Source organism: Amblyraja radiata, chromosome 3 (assembly GCF_010909765.2).
Source record: "Amblyraja radiata isolate CabotCenter1 chromosome 3, sAmbRad1.1.pri, whole genome shotgun sequence".
NCBI lineage: Eukaryota > Metazoa > Chordata > Chondrichthyes > Rajiformes > Rajidae > Amblyraja > Amblyraja radiata.
This window is the reverse complement of record NC_045958.1, coordinates 11,250,044-11,276,170: the sequence shown is the minus strand read 5'-3', so window position 1 is coordinate 11,276,170 and position 26,127 is coordinate 11,250,044. Positions and strand designations below refer to the sequence as shown.

The 26,127-nt window shown below is 42.8% G+C and overlaps 1 protein-coding gene across 3 annotated transcripts in view; it reads left to right on the top strand.

Moving 5' to 3' along the window:
- Positions 1-26,127, top strand: part of kiaa0825 (KIAA0825 ortholog) — a 309,772-nt gene that overhangs the window by 59,727 nt on the left and 223,918 nt on the right. For all 3 annotated transcript variants that reach the window (XM_033017288.1, XM_033017289.1, XM_033017287.1), the window contains exons 10-13: positions 6,584-6,774; positions 11,529-11,711; positions 12,990-13,106; positions 14,328-14,467. In XM_033017288.1, coding sequence (XP_032873179.1) covers positions 6,584-6,774; positions 11,529-11,711; positions 12,990-13,106; positions 14,328-14,467 — 631 coding nt within the window. The remainder of the gene's footprint in view (positions 1-6,583; positions 6,775-11,528; positions 11,712-12,989; positions 13,107-14,327; positions 14,468-26,127) is intronic.

The following is a 26,127-nucleotide window of genomic DNA, read 5'->3' as shown; positions in this document are numbered from 1 at the left end:
TGCACCTATTGTCTATTGTCTATTCACAACTCTCTGTGTGAAAAAGGATTTCTTCATCTCTGTTCTAAATGACCTGCCACTTATTCTTAAACTGTGGCCCCTGGTTCTGGACTCTCTCAGCATTGGAAACATGTTTCCTGCCTCTAGTGTGTCCAAACCCTTAATAATCTTATATGTTTCAATAAATGGCCTCATACAGCTAAAACAATCTTTACAAAAAATATGTTACCTGAAATGTCTCTTTACCTAGCACTGAGATGAGGAAAACCGTTTTCACCCAGAGTTGTGAATTTGTGGAATTTTCTGCAACAGAAGGCAATGGTCTTGTCTTTCAGCAGCACCTCGGTCTCCCTTCCTGAGCTCAGATACCCACTTCTCACCTCACCTACGCTCACTTCCCCTCACCTACACCTCGACTAAACCCCTCGCCTCAACAATACCTCACTACCAAACATCTCCTCACACCTAAACCTCGCCTTGACAAAACCTTACCTCACTAAACCTCGCCCCTCAAATAAACCTCACACCTCACCTCACACCTAACCTCACACCTTAACCCCACACCTTAACCCCACCTCAATTTAACTAAACCTCACACCTAATCCGCGCCTCGACTAATTGCCGCCTCTCCAGCTTCCGCTCCCACTATTTATAGCCCCCTCCCCCCGCCGTTGGCAGCGCCTCACGTGAGCGGAACAGCTCCAACCAGGGGGGCGGGGCAGAGAGCAGCGCAGCCGCATTGCCCAAGAGAGCCAGTGGGAGGGGAGGGGCGCATGCGCACTGACGTTGAGCCCGAGCCCAACACCCCCACCCACGCCCGCAGCGGCCGCAGCCCCGGCTGCAGGATTTAAACTGGAAGAATATGCTTCTGGGGTCTCTCCAGGATTAGGGGCCTTGAAGCTTAAGATTCATTAGTTTCACAGTAGATCCGCCCCTGCACAGACCTAGTGGCTCCTTGGTTCAACTGAAGGCCTCAATTTCACATTCCGGCCTGATCACCATAACCATTGATTCCCTCATGATGCAAATACATTATCTCAGCCATTGTTGTACTTAATGAGTCAGTATGTATTCAAGAGAGAGTTAAGGGCTTGTCCCACTTGGGCGGCATTTGCGTGTCAAGCAGATGGCGCGCGTAGATTTTGTACATCCCAAAATCCTGGGGCGCCTTGCGCGACCCTGCCTACATCACCATGCACCATGTGCGTGTAATGCACACCATGCGGGCGTCACGACGCACGCGTCGTGCGTCGGGATGTGTAAATGATGTCGCGTAAATGACACGCAAATGACGCCCAAGTGGGACAGGTCCTTTAGATAGAGAGTTATATATAGCTCTTAGAACTAACGGAATCAAGGGATATGAGGTGAAAATAGGAAAGGGATACAGATTTTGGATGATCAGCCATGACCATATTGAATGACGGTGCTGGCTCGAACGGCTGAATGGCCTACACCTATTTTCTATGTTTCTATCCACTGCTGTTTGGCATAGTGCATTCCAAACATTCCAAATCCTCAGGGAAGAAATACCTCCACAATTTCATCTCAAAAGGGGCTGCTTTATTCTGTGACAATTCACCCCTTTTCAAAATTCACCCCATGGGGGCCTAATCTACTAAATATTTCCCTATAAAATAACAACAATGTCGAACTTTATCTGCACTACCTCAAAATACTATTTCCACAGTAAGAAAAGAACAATTAATACTGTCTATAATAGGACAGTTACTTAATTTTTAAATGGTATCATAAAACCATTTTGCCTTGTTCAATAATTGACAGCATGACCATTCTTGATACATTAATGTCACAGTGGCTTGTTCAATGTCTTGGATCGATACAATTAGATTTCCCTGTTTCACACCTATTAAACATGTTTCCTAAATACTTAATGAACCTACCTGCTAACTTTCTATGCCTCTGGTATGATCTTCATCAGAGTTTAATTAACCTTTTAAAAAAAAAATTTGCTTTGTGCAACGAGGCCTTGTTAACCAACCTTTTATGTGTCATTTTATTGAATGCCTTTTGGAAAAACTACATCCACTTGTTCCCCACTGTCCACCTTTTTAGTTGCCTGAGTGAACTAGAAATTTGGAAGCAGACATAAATTTGCCAGACATTTTTTCTCTTTTGTCAAACACTGTTGAGTCGTACAGTGATATGATTTTCTTAGTATCATTATATCATTTTATTAAAAAAAGGACTCACCAGGCTAAATGGTTTACATGAGTTGCTCTTTGTTTCACTTCTTTATTTAATAGCAATGGTACATTTTCTTTTTTTTCCAATTTATTGGGACCTCTTAGAATCTGTATTTTGAAAGATTGCAACTGATGCATTTGGTATCTCTGAAGACACTTCATTTTCACCCTAAAATGAAAATGACCGGAGATTTATCAGTTGTTCATTACTCAATACATTTTATATACTAATAATAATAACAGTAATAATAATAATAGTTTTAAATTCTTCCCTTTGATATCTTATTTCCAATTTGTTTTAATGTAACTTTTATGTTAAAGGATAACGAGGGATAAAATTGGTCCATTAGAGAGTCAGAGTGGCCAACTATCTGCAGAGCCAAAAGAGATGGGGGAGATATTGAACAGTTTCTTTTCTTCGGTATTCACCAAGGAGAAGGATATTGAATTATGTGAGGTAAGGGAAACAAGTAGAGTAGCTATGGAAACTATGAGGATCAAAGAAGAGGAAGTACTGACACTTTTGAGAAATATAAAAGTGGATAAGTCTCCAGGTCCGGACAGGATATTCCCTAGGACATTGAGGGAAGTTAGTGTAGAAATAGCAGGGGCTATGGCAGAAATATTTCAAATGTCATTAGAAACGGGAATAGTGCCGGAGGATTGGCGTACTGCACATGTTGTTCCATTGTTTAAAAAGGGGTCTAAGAGTAAACCTAGCAATTATAGACCTGTTAGTTTGATGTCAGTGGTGTGCAAATTAATGGAAAGAATACTTAGAGATAATATATATAAGCATCTGGATAAACAGGGTCTGATTAGGAACAGTCAACATGGATTTGTGCCTGGAAGGTCATGTTTAACAAATCTTCTTGAATTTTTTGAAGATGTTACTCGGGAAATTGATGAGGGTAAAGCAGTGGATGTTGTGTATATGGACTTCAGTAAGGCCTTTGACAAGGTTCCTCATGGAAGGTTGGTTAAGAAGGTTCAATGGTTGGGTATTAATGGTGGAGTAGCAAGATGGATTCAACAGTGGCTGAATGGGAGATGCCAGAGAGTAATGGTGGATGGTTGTTTGTCAGGTTGGAGGCCAGTGACGAGTGGGGTGCCACAGGGATCTGTGTTGGGTCCACTGTTGTTTGTCAAGTACATCAATGATCTGGACGATGGTGTGGTAAATTGGATTAGTAAGTATGCAGATGATACTAAGATAGGTGGGGTTGCGGGTAATGAAGTAGAGTTTCAAAGTCTACAGAGAGATTTATGCCAGTTGGAAGAGTGGGCTAAAAGATGGCAGATGGAGTTTAATGCTGATAAGTGTGAGGTGCTACATCTTGGCAGGACAAATCAAAATAGGACGTACATGGTAAATGGTAGGGAATTGAAGAATGTAGGTGAACAGAGGGATCTGGGAATAACTGTGCACAGTTCCCTGAAAGTGGAATCTCATGTAGATAGGGTGGTAAAGAAAGCTTTTGGTGTGCTGGCCTTTATAAATCAGAGCTTTGAGTATAGAAGTTGGGATGTAATGTTAAAATTGTACAAGGCATTGGTGAGGCCAATTCTGGAATATGGTGTACAATTTTGGTCGCCTAATTATAGGAAGGATGTCAACAAAATAGAGAGAGTACAGAGGAGATTTACTAGAATGTTGCCTGGGTTTCAGCAACTAAGTTACAGAGAAAGGTTGAACAAGTTAGGGCTTTATTCTTTGGAGCGCAGAAGGTTAAGGGGGGACTTGATAGAGGTTTTTAAAATGATGAGAGGGATAGACAGAGTTGACGTGGAAAAGCTTTTCCCACTGAGAGTAGGGAAGATTCAAACAAGGGGACATGACTTGAGAATTAAGGGACTGAAGTTTAGGGGTAACATGAGGGGGAACTTCTTTACTCAGAGAGTGGTAGCTGTGTGGAATGAGCTTCCAGTGAAGGTGGTGGAGGCAGGTTCGTTTTTATCATTTAAAAATAAATTGGATAGTTATATGGATGGGAAAGGAATGGAGGGTTATGGTCTGAGCGCAGGTATATGGGACTAGGGGAGATTATGTGTTCGGCACGGACTAGAAGGGTCGAGATGGCCTGTTTCCGTGCTGTAAATTGTTATATGGTATGTGTCAATATGAAGCAAGATGAATGGAGAGTATTTCTTCTGTCAAGTTAGTAATCCTGATCATTATATGGCTTATAGCCTTCACGGAACCAACATTAACTACTGTAACTTAGTAATCATTCATAGTTTTCTTTAGTTTGAACTAACATGTAGAAGTTCACGCAGAAGAACACGGAACCAGGACCCCTCAAGCCTGTGTTGTGATTTGATAAGATAATGGTGGAGCTAATCTTACTTTCAACAAACACTGACCCACTCTATTGCCGTACCCATTGAATGGGTCTCCACTGAGTTCCAATTAGTTTTTACATTTATTGATGGTTAACTCGCATTTCTTTCTCTATTTTTGCCTCTTCATCATCTTTTTAGATATCGTTTGGTGATGTATAAATACTTCCCAAACTATAGGCCTAGCACTGCTCTTTGCCACAAAGATACAAATTTAAAACGGGAGTCGGCCAGTCAACCCCTCAACTCTGATCCACCTTTTAATAACTGATCTGATTGTGACTTAAGCTTGCTTATCAGGAATCTATCTGCTGTGTTTTACAAATACACAAGAAATCCTGTTTTCACAGTTCTTCAAAAAGTTCCAAAGATGTACCATCACCAAGCATTTTAGTCTGTTGTCATGACACTTTGGACCTTGAATAGTGGGTGCTCTAAAATTCTGTTCCAGTGAGCATCACACAAAACATTCACTGGCCATCTGCACTCTGCTTATTTAACATATGTTTCTCATTGTTGAAACATTTCTTGGCCTAATTGTTGATAAACATAAATATCTTGACTGAAGAAGGGTCTTGACCCGAAGCGTTGCCTATTTCCTTCGCTCCATAGATGCTGCCTCACCCACTGAGTTTCTCCAGCATTTTTGTCCACTTCAAGATACACCAGGTTCCTTACATCTTAATTATGGTTATCGAATGTTAAGTAATGTTAAAGGAATTAAAGTATTAAATTCATTTTTTGAGGCAATTTGATCCATAGCACTTTTCGGTTTGATAAAATTAACTGTAGTTCATTTCATTAGGTTAAATTGAACTAATATTTTGGAATATTTTAATACCTAAACTGTAATTACTATCCTGATTTGTGTTACACCTTATATAATCTCTGGAGAACTGTTCAGGAAGCATTTAACTTTATTTTGTGCTGTAATTTGTGTGGTTTTTAATTAGAATTAAAATATTCAGTGAGATTTTTAGACCCTGTTCAATGCAACTTAAGTTGAATTTCGCAGCACTTTGATTATTAAAGCAAGGCTTCTCTCATCCATATGTCTTTACATTGGAGCAGCTGTTATTAAATGAAACGATTTCAAGTTTTGAAATGTTACATTGGCAACATTTCACAATTACTCAGTATAATAATGATAATCAAACAAATGTAAAGGGCCTGATTAGCTTGAATAATTAGATCATAGTTACCTAGGAGGGTATGATTTCACTGTTTCCCATACCTTGGGTGAACATTCCTTTGATAGTTCTGCAAGATTATATTAATTTTGATTCAATTATTTGTAGTAAATTGTGTATTTACAAATTAGCAGACAATGGGAGGCTTCTGTAGTTTAACTATACTCGAAGATGATCCTTTAGACTTTCAGATCGTTTATTTAAGAAATGAAATATTCCATGTTACTACAGGTATATGAATAAGGTGTACCATTTTTCAGTGATCTAAAGTGTCATGCACAACAAGATAGGGTATATGCATAGTTTTTTATCCATAGTAGGGAGATTAAAAAAAACGAGGATATAGGTTTAAGGTGGAGTGAAAAGATTTAATGGGAACCTGCGGGGCAACCTTTTTCACACATAGGGTGATGTGTATATGGAATGAGCTGCCAGAGAAGGTAACTGAGGCAGGTGCTATCGCAATATTTAAAATACATTTGGACAGGGACATGGATAGGAAATGTTTAGAAGGATATGGGACAAATGCAGGCCGGTGGAACTGGTGCAGATGGGGCATGTTGGTCGGCATGAGTAAGTTGGACCAAATGGCCTGTTTCCATGTTGTATGATTCTATGACTAATTGTAAACTCCGCATATGACAGATTATTTTTGTTCATTAATGTAAATAAATGGATTAATGTTTCTTAAATCTGGCTGTAGGTTTTATTTCAGTCCTCCTGTGCAACGCACATTGCTTCATTTGTTTCTTTTTCACATTAAATCCTTTAAAGACATATTGCAAATGGAATAACTTTTCATAAGCATTTAGGTTACTCATTGTTGCTCTCTGATTAATTTGGCAGGGGGAAAGATGTTCCTTTTCCATTCAAATGTGGCATTACCACTGTTGTGCTCTCCGTCATGATCTCTGGAGTGTGGTTCCCGCTAAGATAGCCCAGGAGCTCCTCGCTGAGGTGTTGAGTGAAACCTTATCCATTCTGGCATCCAGATACTCTCAGTGCTGTCCTACATATAAGAGAACCTCACAGTTAAGGTAAGCTATAATTGTCATAACAGTAGATTTAAATTAAGCAAATTCATCAAACATTTTTCACATACATGGCAACAGAAGGTGCATCCATAACCAAAATATCACAGTTATAGGGGGTTTGAAATAATGACAGAATGAAATAATGGTTGGGCAGCATCTGTGGCGAGAGAAAGAGTGATGACACTTCAGCTCAATGAGCTTTCAACAGAACTGGGAGTCTGGAGGGGGGGGAAAAAAACAGAAGAATATTTTTAAATTGCAGAGAAAAATGGGAAGAGTAGAGAGAGAAAACAAAAAATAAATAAAGCAGAAATCAGAAGAAAATGAAAGACAAGGCAGTGGTGGTGCCAACTGAAAGAGGAGCTAGAAGCTGGTATTAACCACAGGAGGCTTTGAAGAAGTTGTAAGTAGAAGAAGATTAATTAATTCTAAAATCAATTGTAAAGCAGCGGAGGAAAAAAAAGTTGAGTAACAGGCGAGTATGTCAGATTTTCTGAATGTTTTTAACTGAAGTGTAGAATCAGGTGGTGCTTGGTTGGGAGATGGAATGCTGCTTCACTGGCTCATGTTGAACTCCCATAAACAGTAGAGGAGGCCAAATACAGAGAGGTCAGAGAGCAAATGGCATGTAAAATTAAAGTGTCAGGTGATAGTGTGAATGACCGTAATTGGAATTTATCTGTCAGCCTCCAAATTTAAAATCATATTTATTTATAGGTCTTTTTCCCTTTCATTTGCTCTGTTTACCAAAGATATTTATTGGAGTAAATTAATTTTGTCAATGTTATTTGCCTCCTGGAATGTGTCACATCGAACAATTATTATGGTAGATTTATTGTTTAATAATAGTTAATAACACATGAATAATGAATCACTAATTAATTGCAGTCTTTGAAAATGTGTCCCCAGTGAAAGGTTATAAACTTCTTTGACAATAGACAATAGGTGCAGGAGTAGTCCATTCGGCCCTTCGAACCAGCACGGCCATTCACTGTGATCATGGCTGATCATCCACAATCAGTACCCCATTCCTGCCTTCTCCCCATATTCCTTGACTCCGCTATCATTAAGAGCTCTAACTCTCTCTTGAAAGCATCCAGAGAATTGACCTCCACTGCCTTCTGTGTCAGAGATTACCACAGATTCACAACCCTCTGGTGTCTCTTGCAGTTCAGCTGCTTAATCCTAACATATGTAGTTGTGTTCTCTGCACTTTGTCCAAAGCCAAAATGTTTGAGAACAATCATTGAGTCATAGAGTGAAACAGTGTGGAAACAGGCCCTTCGGCCCAACTTGCCCACACCGGCCAACAATGTCCCAGCGACACTAGTCCCACTTGCCTGCACTTGGTCCATATCCCTCCAAACCTGTCCTATCCATGTACCTGTCTAATTGTTTCTTAAACAATGGGATAGTCCCAGCCTCAACTACCTCTTCTGGCAGCTTGTTCCATACGCCCACCACCCTTTGTGTGAAAAAGTTACCCCTCGGATTCCTATTAAATCTTTTCCCCTTCACCTTGAACCTATGTCTTTTGGTTCTCAATTCTCCTACTCTTGGTCCATATCCCTCCAGTCCTGGCAGCATCGGTTTGTCTGATCAAGCTGTCTGTTGGTTTAAAAACTATCTATCAGGCAGATCCCAGTGTGTGCGAGCAGAAGGTATTACTTCTAGCTCTCTTAATGTATCCAAGGGTGTGCCACAGGGATCGGTTCTAGGACCTTTATTGTTTACTATTTATATTAATAGTCTAGATCATAAAGCTCCGAACGCAAATTTTCACTTTTATGCTGACGACACAGTGATATATTGCTCTGCGTCTACCCCAAATCAGGCTCTCTGTCAGCTCCAAACTGCTTTTAACACTGTGCAACGTAACCTGTGTGATTTCAAACTTGTTTTAAATGCTGACAAGACAAAGCTCATGCTGTTCACTAAAGCTAAATCAAAGCCCTCGGACCTCCCTCCTATCACCACTTTGCAGGGCTCTGTGGTTGAATCTGTCTCAATATAAATATCTGGGAATTATAATTGACGATTCTCTCTCTTTTAAACCTCATATCCAGCAACTTGTGAAAAAACTAAAGATAAAATTAGGTTTTTACTTTAGAAACAAATCTTGTTTTTCTTTTGAAGCCAAAAAAAGACTTGTTGCTGCAACGTTTATGTCTGTGTTGGACTATGGTGATGTTTTATATATGAATGCATCTTCAAAATGCCTACAGTCTTTGGACACGGTCTACCACGGAGCACTGAGATTTGTTACTAATTTTAAAACCCTCACGCACCACTGCACTTTGTATGCTCAAGTTGGATGGTTTGCCCTGTCCACCCGCAGACTCCATCATTGGCATATCCCTATTTATAAGACTATCCTCGGTGTTCTTCCTTCATACCTGCAGAAGTATGTAATTCGAAAAAGCACAGGAACTTATCAGCTCCGCTCTGAGGACTTGTTCTTGCTAACTGTACCTAAAGTCCGTACTGAACTGGGGAAAAGGGCATTTAGTTATGCTGCTCCCTTCGCATGGAACCAGCTGCAGAATGAACTGAAACTTAAGGAGCTGGTTTCTATAAACAGATTTAAATCCCTTCTTAATGATGTTGAAGCGGGCTCTTCTGTCTGTACATGCTTTGTTTGATGATGTTCTGACTGTGACTCTATTTATATGTTCTCTGTTGTTTTTAAATTATTGTCTGTAACTGTGGAACTGTGCTGCTGCCTGTCTTGGCCAGGACTCTCTTGTAAAAGAGATTTTTAATCTCAATGAGACTTCTCCTGGTTAAATGAAGGTTAAATAAAATAAATTTAAAAAAAAACATCCTCGTAAATCTTTTCTGATCCCTTTCAAGCTTGACAATATCTTTCCTATAACATGGTGCCCTGAACAGAATGCAATATTCCAAATATGGTCTCACCAACGTCTTATACAACTGCAACATGACCTCCCAACTTCTATACTCAATACTCTGACTGGTGAAGACCAAATTGCCAAAAGCCTTTTTGACAACCTTATCTACCCGTGACTCGACTTTTGCACCTAGATCCCTCTGCTCTACAACACTACCCAGAGGCCTACTATTTAGACAATAGACAATAGGTTTAGGCGTAGGCCATTTGGCCCATTCAGTGTGATCATGGCTGACATCCCCAATCAGTACCCCGTTCTTGCCTTCTCCCCATATCCCCTGACCACTATCTTTAATGGGAAATGCAGGACCTACATTTAATGTGTAGGTCCTGCCATTGTTCGACGTCCCAAAATGCAATACCTCACACTCTTCTGTATTAAATTCCATCAACCATTCCTCTGCCCACCTGGCCAATCAATCCAGATCCTGTGCAATCTTTCATAACCATCTTCACTATCTGCAAAACCACTCACTTTTGCATCATCAGCAAACTTGCTAATCTTGCCCTATAGTGACCAAAAATTGTACTCAGTAGCACAGGTGGAGCTAAAGCAGTATATTGTACAATTTTATATTCATCAACAACACATAATTGTTTGATTGCTTTCACTATTATTACTGATATTCTCCGATCAATTCACCGTTACCTTGCACCTATACTGCAAGTTTTTGCTTTTTTTACTTATTTCATTCTCATTAACAAATCGACAAAATTCTCCAATCCTCATTTTATAAGTCTTTGCAATACATGCTACTCTAAATCTCGCCTTCACTCATGGAAGCAAGAATACACCATTCAGGCTTTAAGCCTTCTCCACCATTCGAAAAAATAATTTCTGATTCTATGTCTTATGTTCAGTTTCTAGCCCAATCCTGATATCTTCTAATTTCCATGGTATTCAAAAATCTAATGAGTACACCAATAGCTCTCTGAGGTAAATAATTCATATTTCTCTCTCTGTTCAAAGTGCCTTATTCCTGTCTTTACACTGTAGTTCTGGACTTTCCAACTTATGGAAATGGCATTGACAAAAACTCAGCTCGCTAAACTAGTCATAGTTCGTCAGTGTTTACTTAATCTCTCCACACAAGCAATCGCTCATCCCAGTAAGTTTATCTTGGCATTTTGGAATGGTATATTAAGCTTAGTGTTCTGTGATTTCAAATGCATAAACAATTCAAACAAAATAGGCCATGATTGGCTGCCAACAGTAGGCAACCCGTGTAGATGTGACCTATATGGTAAGTATGATCCTATTATTTGTGGGTGTTCTATTGTCATTTTACAGACTCTAGTTGGTAAAATCCTCAATGGCAAGCAAGACTTGTTCCATTGTACCTCACACAAAAATGATGGTTAGTTGTGAAAGGTAAGTTATTTGATACCCAAACATCATTGCATGCGTTCCTCTAGGCAATAGAAAAACATAGAAAATAGGTGCAGGAGTAGGCCATTCGGCTCTTCGAGCCTGCACCGCCATTCAATATGATCATGGCTGATCATGATCATGATCAATGCCCCAGATTCAGCCATCCTCGACTAATTCATTGATTCATTCCTTCCAATACATCATAGTTCACAAGTAGGAATGTTCATTGTTGATTGTGCAACATTCATTTCCCTTTGCAACTCAACAGAAAATGAAATTGTCCATGTCCACATGACACAAATTACACCAATGTTGATAAGTGGAAAATAAAATTTGCACCATAGAGGTGTCACATAATGACTATCTCCACCAAGGGGCAGTTTAAACACCAATCCTAAACATTTAGTATCATTATCATGAGGTGATGTGTAATTGTGCATGCAATCTACTTGACGAGTGCACATTTCCCAACAGAACTGACATTACAGCCATCCTTCTTTGCACTGAAAACCTTTTATGGTCGGTTTGCCAATCAGCTGAAGAATTGCTTCAGCCTTTGGAGGATACGTCTCACTGGATTTTCACCATTCACAATCATTGCAATGCACTTCTTGCTGCTCTTGCTGTTTTGACATCACCACTTGACAAACTGTACGAGTAAGTGAATTAAAATACATTTATCGGTATTTGCACCATTTTTGGTTAATTTTAAAATTGACAATTTGCTTATGATTTCTTAGATGAGGTGTAATTTCTCATGTATATTCAAAGTTTGGGAACTAACTTACAATGTTCAAAAGAGCAACAATAAATGGGAGAATGACTCAAATGAAGCAAACCTCAGAATGTTATCACTTGTAAAGTAGATGTACATCTATTTAGCCTCACAAGGTTTACAACCGTGATGCTATGACAACGGTTGAATCGAGTGAACTCTGTTTCTCCTGGATCTGATTTTGAATTAGAGCCTGTATATGGAAGAAAACTGATATTTGCCTATTCAAAATTGAGATGTTCTTGAAATGTTCGCTTGTGAAAATCTGTCCATCATTGAGACCTGTTTGTGAGCATTTTTCTTTCTTTTGTACCAAAGTAGGAAATGATTGTTGATGGGGATTTCATATGTAGATTGCTGTTATTTGCATTTGGAGGTCCGCAGACAGATATTGGTAGTTCCTTGGTTGAACCTTTTAATTCAGTAGAAGTTCAGATAAACAGTGGACACCACAGAATTTTGCGCGTAGTAAGGTCATAAGGAATAGCCATTTGGCCCATGAAGTCTACTCCGCCATTCAATCATGGCTGATCTATCTCGCTTTCCTAACCCCATTCTCGTGCCTTCTCCCCATAACCTCTGACGTACTAATCTAGAAACTATCTACACAGAATTAATTATTTTTATGTACCTTTAATATAAATGTTGGCCTTAAAAACATGTGCATTTAGCAGCTTATTTTAATTTAGAGAAACGGCATGGAAACGGGCCCTTCATCCCACTGAATCCACGGCGACCATCGATCACCCATTTACACTAGTTCTGTTATCGTTCTTTCTCACCGTTCCCTACATATTAGGGACAATTTTACAGAGGACAATTAACCTACTAACCTGCACTTTGGGATGTGGGAGGAATCTGGAGCACCTAGAGAAAACCCACGCAGTCACAGAGAGAAAGTGCATCTCCACGCAGGCAGCATCCAAGTTCAGGATCGAACCCGGGTCTCTAGAGCTGTGAGGCAGCAGCTCTACCAGTTGTACCTCCGTGCCTCCCCTGGTTCAAAGATGCTAAAATATAAACAACATCCAAGTCTGGAGCTTAACTTCAAATCAAGTCTGCTGGACTATTACTTCAACTTAGTAGGTTAATATGTATCATTTCATTTACATTAATTACAAGTAGTTTGTTAATTATGTTCTTTGTTTTTATTTGGTCAGAGTATTTTGTGGTGGTTTCTGTGAATATGATGCTGCACAACCTTTAAAGCCAGTGAATTGTGGCTTACTGGAATGGTTACGTTGGATTCAAAGTTCTTTTTCTTATGAATTACTCAGGTAAATATAGTGTCCACTATTGAATTTATGGGTTGTCAGATGCTATTTTTACATATTCCTCAAAGTTTTCAGTACTCATTCATATTAAATCACAGAAAAACATGCAAAGATGAAGAATTCCGATATCATGGTCTCAGGCAGCAGTATGTATATTTCTGGGAACTGGACTGCCCACAGCAGACATGTAAAGGCACTAGAAAAATAGTATAAATTCCCTGAAAAGATGAATCAATCAACATTCAAGTACTTCAGCATTGACAGCTATAATTGGCTAGTCAATAGACAATAGGTGTAGGAGTAGGCCATATGGCCCTTCAAGCCAGCACTGCCATTCAATGTGATCATGGCTGATTATTTGCATGTCTGATACCTGATTCCCAAAACAAACACTATTTTCCAATCTAGACACAAAATGCTGGGGTAACTCAGCGGAACAGGCAGTACCTCTGGAGAGAAGGAATGGGTGACGTTTTGGGTCGAGACACTTCTTCAGACCCAAATCATCACCCATTCCTTCTCTGCAGAGATGATGCCTGTCCCGCTGAGTTACTCCAGCATTTTGTGTCTACCTTCAATTTAAACCAGCATCTGCAGTTCTTTCCTACACACTATTTTCCAAGCTCTGCCATGGGAGGAGATTACTGGTTGGGCAAGGGGAAAGATTCAAGGATATGCTCAGAGCTGCCTTGAAGAAGTGCATCATATTCCTTTGCCCTTCGGAATCTCTGTGCCATGATAGCTCAACATGAAGACGAGCATTTATGATGGTATTAAGCACATTAAGGCCGGGCTTCAGAAGCTATGAGTAAACCAAGGAAGCAATGCACACCTTATAAACTATATTCACCCACCCCATTAACCACTTCCTGTCCCGGCTGTGGAAGAATCAATGGTCGTCACTGCAGGATCCACAAAACTGGAGTGGAAGCAAATCATCCTTGATCCCAACGGAATGCCCAAAGGAAAGCATCGAGTATATTTGAATAGAAAATTTAAGCTATTTATTAATGCTTTGTTTTTTCGTTATTTCATTAATTTCATTACTAAGATTTCCACTAATCTTTTTTTTTTTAGACTCAATTTAATGTTTCTGTTCTCAGCTCCGTAGAAGGTGTTAGTTTTTAAAAGTGGAATTCTATTTTGTTGTTGTTTTATTTGCTGTTCATAAACCGTATGATTTTGAAAGTATAAATTAAATGTAATCTTTGGTATGTGTTCCAGCTCACCATCGTGTGATAAGATATCTGTTGATCAGCACCTTACATTGTTATTATCACAACCCCGCTGCGATTGGAACTTACTTCTGCAAATACTTATACTTCAGGATTGTCTGGTCCCTCGAATTCTGCTGAATAATATGTGTAAGTATAAAATGATTTTATAACCAACACAGTTTCTAATTAAATCTTTGATGGGACTGGAAAAAACTGAATGCTCACAGAGTAAGCCTCATAGAATTTAAGGGCCTACTGTTTTGTTTTGTAAAGCACAGCCTTGAAAACTTTTTTTATAAATCTGATCAATTTTTATCATCTAGGTACAAAGTGCACCAATATTGCATCTCCATACATTCGATGTTGTTACCCAGTGCTAAATATATGTAAAAAAGATGATTGGATGCCCTGGAAATGTGCAGGGATATCTAGTGATGTGCAATGGTAATTTTCACATCACTCACATCCCTGTAGTACAACTGATCTTGCCAGCCCAGCTGGAAGGTTGATGCCTATCTTGGAATCAGTTAACGATGCAGTTTACCCGCACTGTTGCTAGCGAGTCCAAGACGTCCATTTTCTTGCATGTTGGTTTGTTCTATGTTTATTTTCCTGGTAATCTCTTACATCATTGCTACATTTGTAGACGATGTCCTCATCCACCCTAATTCGGTTTTGGAACACCTAAACCTTATTTCTCCCACCCTGATCAATTCCACACTATCTGATTCTCCCTTCCAAATGTTTTTCCATACTCACTCTCCTCTCTTTGCAAACATCTTTTCCTCAACATCCATCCTTTACAATTATCCCCAAGCCTCCTCTGAACTTACTTCCTCCATCATGTTCAAAATTATTTTTATTTGTCTCTATTATCTTTACAAATATACTGCCTTACTGACAAGCCTAATGATTGGATTGAACAGTGTCTGAACAGTGAAGAAACGTTGGAACCATTGGGTCAATATGGTGCGCAGGTGCTGTTAACCGAATGGTACATTTTTTGTGCCCTAGAATCATCTAATATATGTCCCCTCAATTACTGGTAAATTGTCAAGAGAGTCAAGAGTATTTACATAGAAACATAGAAAATAGGTGCAGGAGGAGGCCATTCTGCCCCGAGCCAGCACCGCCATTCTCCCCATATCCCTTGATTCCACCAGCCACTGGAGCTCTATCTAACTCTCTCTTAAATCCATCCAGTGATTTTGCCTCCACTGCCCTCTGTGGCAGGGAATTCCACAAATTCACAACTCTCTGGGTGAAAAAGTTTTTTCTCACCTCAGTCTTAAATGGCCTCCCCTTTATCCTAAGACTGTGTCCCCTGGTTCTGGACTCGCCCAACATTGGGAACATTTTTCCTGCATCTAGCTTGTCCAATCCTTTTATAATTTTATGTTTCTATAAGATACCCCCTCATCCTTCTAAACTCCAGTGAATACAAGCCTTGTCTTTTCAATCTTTCCTCATATTTCGTTTGAGCCTCACTGAGGCTCAAATGATAATAAATATTGTATTGTATTGTATATGACAGTCCCGCCATCCCAGCGATCAATCTCGTGAACCTACGCTGCACTGCCTCAATCAGAAGGATGTCCTTCCTCAAATTAGGAGACCAAAACTGTACACAATACTCCAGATGTGGTCTTACCAGAGCCCTAAGCAACTGCAGAAGAACCTCTTTACTCCTATACTGAAATCCTCTTGTTATGAACGCCAACATTCCATTAGCTTTCTTCACTGCCTGCTGTACCTGCACGCCACCTCAGTGACCGGTGTACGAGGACACCCAGTTTCACACCAACACCGAGCCTAGCGGCACTCCACTCGCCACTGCCTGCCAATCTGAAAAGGACCCGTTCACTCCTACTCTTTGCTTCCTGTCTGCCAACCAATTTTCTATCCACGTCAACACCCTACCCCCAATACCTTGTGCTCTAATTTTAGTCACCAGTCTCCCGTGCGGGACGTTCTCAAAGGCTTTCTGAAAGTCTAGATACACAACATCCACTGGCTCCCCTTCATCCATTTTACTTGTCACATCCTCAAAAAATTCCAGAAGATCAGAATCGGAATCGTTTATTGTCATTTGAACATAAGTTCAAACGAAATTAGGTTTATGCAGTCATAACAACAAACAAAAACTAAAAAAACTAACACAATTACACAATTCTACACAAACATCCATCACAGTGAATCCCCAAACACCTCCTCACTATGACGGAAGGCAAAAGTCTTATCACTTCCCCGTTCTCTGTGCCCATTCCTCACCCGCAGTCAAGCAGCCAAACTGCTGCATCGAGCCGATCGAGGCTCCTGATGTCAGATGTTAGAGCCCCCCTGGCGGTCGATGCCGGCGATATAAGGCCACGCTACGGGTCGATTTAAACCCCTTGATTCGGGCGGGCGAAGTTTGCCGTTGCGGGAGCTACGAAAAGCGGTCCCCCACCAGGAACCCGCGAGCTCCCGATGTTACCGTTCACAGGGCCTGAAGCCGAAGCCTCAGAAGCTCCGAAGTCAGGTCGCAGTCGCGCGCCACCACAGCTCTCCGCACTCCGAGGTCAGCCAGCTCCGCGATGGTGAGTCCGCAGGCTCTGCGACTGGAGCCCCAGGTCGATTCCAGTTGGAGGCCGCCGGCTCCACGATGTTAGGCCCTAACGACAACGGAGACTCGAAAAGGAAGAAGTCGGGTCTCCGTACAGGGAAGAGATTAAAAAATTTCCCCCACCCGCCCCCCACATATACACAACTGAAATTAATATAAAAACTAAAACCAAGCCATCCAATGAACAGGACAAAAAGAAAAAAAAGACAGACGGACTGCAGAGGCCGCTGCCGACAGGCACCGCCATCTGTCCTTGAGATTATTGTAAAGGAGTGATGTCTAACACACTGTAACCTTTACTAAGCGTTTATTAAAGCACATGGCACACACATCCCAGCACTGACTGCATCCAGCCTTCAGGCATACCGGGACCAAGTGGGAGGAAACAAAGGGAGGATATCACAGTTATACTGATATGATGGGGCGTGGTTAATGGTGATGAGGTAGCTACATTATAGGTTGCATGCATAAACCATCTACATCCTTTCCCTTACAAATTAAACAAAGTTACGGCAATGGCAGGTTGGTTATACAGTACCTGCAAAGCTAAACAAAGTCTCCGTAGCGAGCCGGAGGTTTAACAATCCGACCCGAGCGAGTGCGCACAGCACCCTCACCCTCCCCACCCGAACGAAGAGGAGGAAGAGCAGGAACAGGAGGGAGAGAGAATGCGGGTGGAGACCCCGGCCTGAAAGGGGAACCGAGAGGCACAGGTGAACCAGGTGAAACAGAAGGAGGCGTGGAGGCGTGGGTTCAAATCCCACTTCTGACACCATGTAAAGGCTGATGTCTAACACACTGTAACCTTTACTAAGCGTTTATTAAAGCACATGGCACACACGTCCCAGCACTGACTGCATCCAGCCTTCAGGCATACCGGGACCAAATGGATCGCATAGCACTGTCCCTGGAGATGTTCCGAAGGTTCAACAGACCCTGGTAGAAATCACCATTGGAGAGACGGGATTGTTCAAGCAAGTCCATTGCTCTGCGGGTACTCCGGGCTGCTGGTGTAATGATTGAAGTTCCACTTCGCAGCGAAATCTTGAAATTCGGCACTAGAGAACTGGAGGCCGTTGTCGGTCTGCAACCGAACCGGGGAACCAAATGTGGCGAAATGACGTCGTAGCTTACTGATGACCATCTCCGAGGTGATGGCAGGGAGAAGGTCCACCTCGAACCAATTCGAGTAGGAGTCGACCAACACCAGGTACTGCTTTCCACGCCATTCGAATATATCGGCAGCCAGTGATGACCAGGGCATGTCAGGGGCAGACTGTTGTAGAAGCGGCTGTCGCTGCTGATGCGGGGCAAGAGAGTTGCAATCCGGACAGGAGGCCACCCTGGCCTTGATGTACTTTGCCATGCCCGGCCAATAGTATTGTTCCTGGGCATGCGAGATGGTGGCATCTGCCCCGGGATGCCCCATGTGGGCAGCGTTGAAGTACAAGCCGTACAGCGAGGCAGGGACGACCACCTTGTGGCCCTTGATGATAATACCATCCCGGAGCACCAGCTCATCGTGAACCAGAAAAAAGGGGTGAACGCCAGCAGGTAATGAAGTCCGTTTGATAGGCCATCCACGCTTGATGACAGCTGTTGCAGGTCAAGGTCGTTAGCGGTGTGCTCAACCAGGCACTGGAACTGCTTGGAAGGGACGACGTTTACGTTCAGTACCTGTAGGTCTTCCTGCTCGAAGGGGTGCTGGTCACAGGAGGTCCGGGGGGCCCGGGACAGCGCGTCAGCCACATGCATCTCGGTGCCCCTCTTATAGACGATTTTAAAGTCAAACCGCTGTAGCTGCAGCATCATCCGCTGTAGCCTGGCTGGAGCGATGTGTATAGGCTTGTTGAGGATCGTCACCAGGGGTTGGTGATCCGTCTCTACAGTGAACCTGGTGCCAAAGAGGAAGTCCTTAAACTTAGAACAAGCGAACACAACCGCCAGCAGCTTCTTCTCTATCTGCGCATAGCGCTGCTCTGTGTCCGTCATCGTCCTAGAGGCATAGGAGATAGGCTGCAACGAACCATCATCATGGGGCTGCAGGCAAGCAGCACCCAGTCCAAAACGAGAAGCGTTGCACGTAACCACAACTGGACGTTGTAAATCAAAGAACTTCAGAGTAGGTGTGCTGATCAGCTTCTTCTTTAGTAGGTCGAAGGCCTGCTGGTGGTGTGGAAACCAGGACCAAGCAATGTCCTTTTTAGTAAGTTGTCTCAGGGGTGCGTTCAGCTCGCTGAGGTCAGGGATAAACTTGCCCAGATAGTTGACCATACCCAGGAAGCGCTGTAGACTGGTAACATCTGTCGGGGCAGGCAGCTCGGAGATGGCGTTGGTCTTTTGCGGGTCGGGCTTCAACCCGTGGGCCGTGAAAATGTGGCCAACATATGGGACCTCAGGCACCCGGAACCTGCATTTTGACTGGTTCAGCTTTAGATTGATCTGACGTGTGCGGTCCAGAATCCGTCGGAGGTGGCGGTCATGCTCAGCCACATCCCTTCCATAGACCAGAATGTCGTCCACAATAATCGCACAGGGCAGACCTGCAAACAATTGTTCCATAGAGCGCTGGAATACTTCGCTGGCGGAGTTGATGCCGAACGGCATCCGCAAAAATTTAAACCTGCCGAAGGGCGTACCGAATGTGGTCAAGTCCGAGGAGCGTTTGTCCAGGGGTATTTGCCAAAACGAACTCCTGGCATCGAGGACGGAAAACACCGTGGCTTGTCCGACCTGGGCGGCAACATCTTCAACGGTCCTCATAGGGTAGTGGGGCCGCTTAATCGCCAGATTCAAGTCCTTAGGGTTGATGCATACCCGTATTTCGTCTTCCCTTTCTTCATTGTGGCGACCATGGTGGAGACCCATTCGGTGGGATCGCTGACAGCCTCCAGCACTCCCATGTTAACCATATCCTTCAGCATAGCCTCCACCTTACCCTTCATGGCGAACGACACTCTGTGAGGTGGGCGGATCACAGGCACCACGGAGGGGTCTGTCGCGGTTTTATACACAAGCGGCAGCTTTCCCAACTTGTCGTCGAACAGGTCCGGGTACTCGGATAGTGGATCCATCATTGCTTGCACCTCGTGGACCGTACGGTCGAAGGACACCAGACCAAGATCCTGGCAGGCCTGGTTGCTCAGTAGACCTGCAGGCAGCTGCAAAGTGGTTCATTTTCTTACAGAAATTGCAAGATTTTCCAAGAGCTGGGCACTGTGACTGCATGGGGTGGAGATAATTACAATTGGGACACTTCTGAGACCGCGGGACCCGAGATGTACGAACGGGCCGCGGTGGAGGGCGAAAGTTGTCCTGCATACGACGTGGTCCTGCAACGCCAGTCAGATTTATGGCTCGGCTGTCAGATCCCCTCTGCCCATGCGGAGGGGCAACCACTTCGGCGATGCGGCACGCATGCATTGCCTGAGTCAGGGTTAGGTCAGGCCGTTGCAGCAAGTCGGCACGTAGTTTCTGTTCGAGCATGCCAGTGACGAGAATGTCCCTTGTGAGCTGGTCACGCAAGGTCTCAAAACGGCACCGCTGAGCAAGGTAGCGCAGGTCAGCGATGAAACACTCGACAGGTTCATCCGGCTGCTGCTTCCGTGAGAAAAACCGAGCCCGCTCCAATATGCAGTTGGAGGGCAGGTCGCAAATCTCTGCAAACTTGCGCAAAAGACATACCGGGTCATCGGCAGATTCAGCTGGCTCGACGAGCTGGTCGTTGTCATCCTGGACCGCTGGATCGTAGACGAAAGCCTGAGCTCTCTTCATGGCGCCGGGACCGGCCAGGTTAAGCAGGAGTGAGGCTTTGACCGTAGCTGGGTCATTCCGGTGCACAATGTTAATGAAGTGAGTGTAGTCCATCACAAAAGTAACCCATCGCTCCGCAATGTCAGCGTCAAAGACAAGGGGAGATGGTTTTCGGCATGAGGATGCCATATCAAGGGAAACCCAACACTGGGCACACGGGACAAATGAAAAGAAAACCGGTAAACGGGAGGCGCGCGTTTAACTAGCTGACACCATGTAAAGGAGTGATGTCTAACACGCTGTAACCTTTACTTAGCGTTTATTAAAGCACATGGCACACACGTCCCAGCACTGACTGCATCCAGCCTTCAGGCATACCGGGACCAAGTGGGAGGAAACAAAGGGAGGATATCACAGTTATACTGATATGATGGGGCGTGGTTAATGGTGATGAGGTAGCTACATTATAGGTTGCATGCATAAACCATCTACAATTATCATTTTCCTTTCATAAATCCATGCTGACTTGGACTGCTATCCAAATACCCCATTATAACCTCTTTAATGATTGACTCCAGCATCTTTCCCTCCACCGAAGTCAGGCTAACTGGTCTGTAATTCCCCGTTTTCTCTCTCGCTCCTTTCTTGAAAAGTGGGATACATTAGCTATCCTCCAATCCACAGGAACTAATCCTGAATCTATTGAACATTGGAAAATGATCACCAATGCGTCCACTATTTCTAGAGCCACGTCCCTGAGGACCCTGGGATGCAGACCATCAGGCCCAGGGGATTTATCCTCCTTCAGTCCCATTAGCCTACCCAACACTATTTCTCGCCTAATGAAAATTTATTTCAGTTCCTCTACCCCGCTTAGATGCTCTGTCCTCCAGTACATCGAGGAGATTGTTTGCGTCTTCCTTAGTGAAGACAGATCCGAAGTACCTGTTCAACTCTTCTGCCATTTCCTTGTTCCCCATAATAATTTCACCCATGTCTCCCTTCAAGGATCCCACATTTGCCTTTGCTACTCTTTTTCCCTAACCTATCTAAAGAAGCTTTTACTGTCCTTCTTTATATTCCTGGCCAGCTTCCCCTCGTACTTCATCTTTTCAGCTCGTATTGCATCTCCCCCCCCCCCCCCACATGGTATTGGGGGTAGGGTATTGACATGAATAGAAAATTGGTTGCCAGACAGGAAACAAAGAGTAGGGATTAACAGGTCCCTTTCAGAATGGCAGGCAGTGAACAGTGGGGTGCCGCAAGGCTCGGTGCTGGGAATAAAAAGGAATTAAGAGTAACATCAGCAAGTTTGCAGATGACACAAAGCTGGGTGTCATTGTGAACTGTGAAGAGGATGCTATGAGAATGCAGATTGACTTGGACAGTTTGGGTGAGTGGGCAGATGCATGGCAGATGCAGTATAATGTGGATAAATGTGAAGTTATCCACTTTGGAGGCAAGAACGAGAAGGCATGAAGTAAATGAGGTGCTTGAGGAGTATAAGGAATGTAAAAAGAATCTTAAGAAAGAAATTAGAAAAGCTAAAAGAAGATATGAGGTTGCTTTGGCAAGTAAGGTGAAAGTAAATCCAAAGGGTTTCTACAGCTATATTAATAGCAAAATGATAACGAGGGATAAAATTGGTCCATTGGAGAGACAGAGTGGACAGCTATCTGCAGAGCCAAAAGAGATGGGGGAGATATTGAACAATTTCTTTTCTTCGGTATTCACCAAGGAGAAGGATATTGAATTATGTGAGGTAAGGGAAACTAGTAGAGTAGCTATGGATACTATGAGTTTCAAAGTAAAAGAAGTACTGACACTTTTGAAAAATATAAAAGTGGATAAGTCTCCAGGACCTGACAGGATATTCCCTAGGACATTGAGGGAAGTTAGTGTAGAAATAGCCGGGGCTATGACAGAAATATTTCAAATGTCATTAGAAACGGGAATAGTCCCCGAGGATTGGCGTACTGCGCATGTTGTTCCATTGTTTAAAAAGGGTTATAAGAGTAAACCTAGCAATTATAGACCTGTTAGTTTGACTTCAGTGGTGGGCAAATTAATGGAAAAGATACTTAGAAATAATATATATAAGCATCTGGATAAACAGGGTCTGATTAGGAACAGTCAACATGGATTTGTGCCTGGAAGGTCATGTTTGACTAATCTTCTTGAATTTTTTGAAGAGGTTACTAAGGAAATTGACGAGGGTAAAGCAGTGGATGTTGTCTATATGGACTTTAGTAAGGCCTTTGACAAGGTTCCTCATGGAAGGTTGGTTAAGAAGGTTCAACTGTTGGGTATAAATGCAGGAGTAGCAAGATGGATTCAACAGTGGCTGAATGGGAGACGCCAGAGGGTAATGGTGGATGGCTGTTTGTCGGGTTGGAGGAAGGTGACTAGTGGGGTGCCTCAGGGATCTGTGTTGGGTCCTTTGTTGTTTGTCATGTACATCAATGATCTGGACGAAGGTGCGGTAAATTGGATTAGTAAGTATGCAGATGATACCAAGATAGGGGGTGTTGTGGATAATGAAGAGGATTTCCAAAGTCTACAGAGTGATTTAGGCCATTTGGAAGAATGGGCTGAAAGATGGCAGATGGAGTTTAATGCTGATAAATGTGAGGTGCTACACCTTGGCAGGGACAAATCAAAATAGGACGTACATGGTAAATGGTAGGGAATTGAAGAATACAGTTGAGCAGATGGATCTGGGAATAACCGTGCATAGTTCCTTGAAGGTGGAATCTCATATAGATAGGGTGGTAAAGAAAGCTTTTGGTTCGCTAGCCTTTATAAATCAGAGCGTTGAGTATAGAAGCTGGGATGTAATGTTAAAATTGTACAAAGCATTGGTGAGACCAAATCTGGAGTATGGTGTACAATTTTGGTCGCCCAATTATAGGAAGGATGTCAACAAAATAGAGAGAGTACAGAGGAGATTTACTAGAATGTTGCCTGGGTTTCAACAACTAAGGTTTCAGAGAAAGGTTGAATAAGTTAGGTCTTTATTCTCTGGAGCGCAGAAGGTTAAGGGGGGACTTGATAGAGGTCTTTAAAATGATGAGAGGGATAGACAGAGTTGATGTGGACAAACTTTTCCCTTTGAGAATAGGGAAGATTCAAACAAGAGGACATGACTTCAGAATTGAGGGACAGAAGTTTAGGGGTAACATGAGGGGGAACTTCTTTACTCAGAGAGTGGTAGCGGTGTGGAATGAGCTTCCAGTGGAAGTGGTGGAGGCAGGTTCGATGGTATCATTTAAAAATAAATTGGATAGGCATATGGATGAGAAGGGAATGGAGGGTTATGGTATGAGTGCAGGCAGGTGGGACTAAGGGAAAATAATTGTTCGGCACGGACTTGTAGGGCCGAGATGGCCTGTTTCCGTGCTGTAATTGTTATATGGTTATATGGCAGATTATTATCTGAATGGTGTCAGGTTAGGAAAAGGGGAAGTACAACGAGACTAGGGTGTCCTAATACATCACTCACTGAAAGTAAGCATACAGGTACAACATGGGGTGGGAGATTGTAACCTTCAGCCCTGTTTCAACGAATGCAATCAACCTGGCGTGCACATTCAAATAAGATCCAATAGAACAAGTTGTTCTTCAACTTTAGGCTGTGCACGCCATACACTAGAAGAAGAAGGTACAACAGGCAGTGAAGAAAGCTAATGGCGTTGGCCTTCATAGCGAGAGGAGTTGAGTATAGGAGCAAAGAGATCCTTCTGCAGTTGTACAGGGCCCTGGTGAGACCACACCTGGAGTATTGTGTGTAGTTTTGGTCTAATTTGAGGAAGGACATTCTTGCTATTGAGGGAGTGCAGCGTAGGTTCGCGAGGTTAATTCCCGGGATGGCGGGACTGTCATATGATGAAAGAATGGAGCGACTGGGCTTATATTCATTGGAATTTAGAAGGATGAGAGGGAATCTTATAGAAACATATAAAATTATTAAGGGATTGGACACGCTAGATGCAGGAAACGTGTTCCTGATGTTGGGGGACTCCAGATCCTGGGACCACAGTCTAAGAATAAAGGGTAGGCCATTTAGAACTGAGATGAGGAAAAACTTTTTCACACAGAGAATTGTGAATTTGTGGAATTCTCTCCCTCAGAAGGCAGTGGAGGCCGATTCAGTGGATGCATTCAAAAGAGAGTTAGATAGAGCTCTTAGGGCTAGCGGAATCAAGCGATATGGGGAGAAGGCAGGAATGGGGACTGATTATGGATGATCAGCAGTGATCACATTGAATGGGGGTGCTGGCTCGAATGGCCAAATGGCCTACTCCTGCACCTATTATCTATATATGTATCTCTGTATTAGATGGTCCCATCAAAAAAATGCCAAGGACCACTCAGTCCTGCTTGTGCTTCTAAAACAAATTGTGCCTCCTGCTGCGGTATTTCAAGGTATTGGAACTTCCTCTTGTTGTACCATTCAAATGAAACTCCATTCCCTAAACACTGGCTGGGCATTTGAATCTTGTAAGATAGCAAGTGGACTTGTCAATCAGGAGCACACCATTTGGACTGATGAGCATGCACTGGTAAGATAAATATATTCTTCAAGGATGATGTGACCACAAAGATCTATCAAATGACCAGTGTTTGTTCTATGGGAGAAACGTTTTCTGCAATTAATTAAGTCAAGAGTGTTTTATTGTCATATGACCCAAAAAGAACAATTAAATTCTTACTTGCTGCAGCACTACAGAATATGTAAATATAGTATACTGTAAACAAAATACTGTATGTACACACAAAAACCCCCAATAATAGTGCAATGATAACAATAATAGTCTATTGTAGTTCAGAGCTTATTTGAGGCTGCAGTGTTTAATAGCCTGATGGCTGTAGGGAAGAAGTTGTTCCTGAACCTGGACGTTACAGTTTGCAGGCTCCTGTACCTTCTTCTCGATGGCAGAAGTGAAATGAGTGTATGGCCAGGATGATGTGGGTCTCTGATGATGCTGGCTGCCTTTTTGAGGCAGCGATTCTGGAAAATCCCTTCGATGTTGGGGAGGTCAGAGCAGGTGATGGACTGGGCAGTGTTCATGACTTTTTGCAGTCTGGGCAGTGTTCACGACTTTTTACTGTACACCAGTAGAAGTTCAAGAGAATCCTCTCTGACACCAAATCTGCGTATTCTTCTCAGGAAGTAGAGGCGTTGATGTGCTTTCTTTATTGCATTAGTGTGCTGGGTCCAGGAAAGATCTTCCGAAATATGCACGCCCAGGAATTTGACGTTTTTGACTCTCGCCACCATTCACTCTCATTGATATAAACTGGATTGTGAGTCCTCATCCTTCCTCTTCCAAAGTCCACAATCAGTTCCTTGGTTTTACTGATGTTGAGAGACAGGTTATTGTGCTGGCACCATTTGGTCAATCGGTCGATCTCACTTCTATACTCTGACTTATCACCATTTGTATTT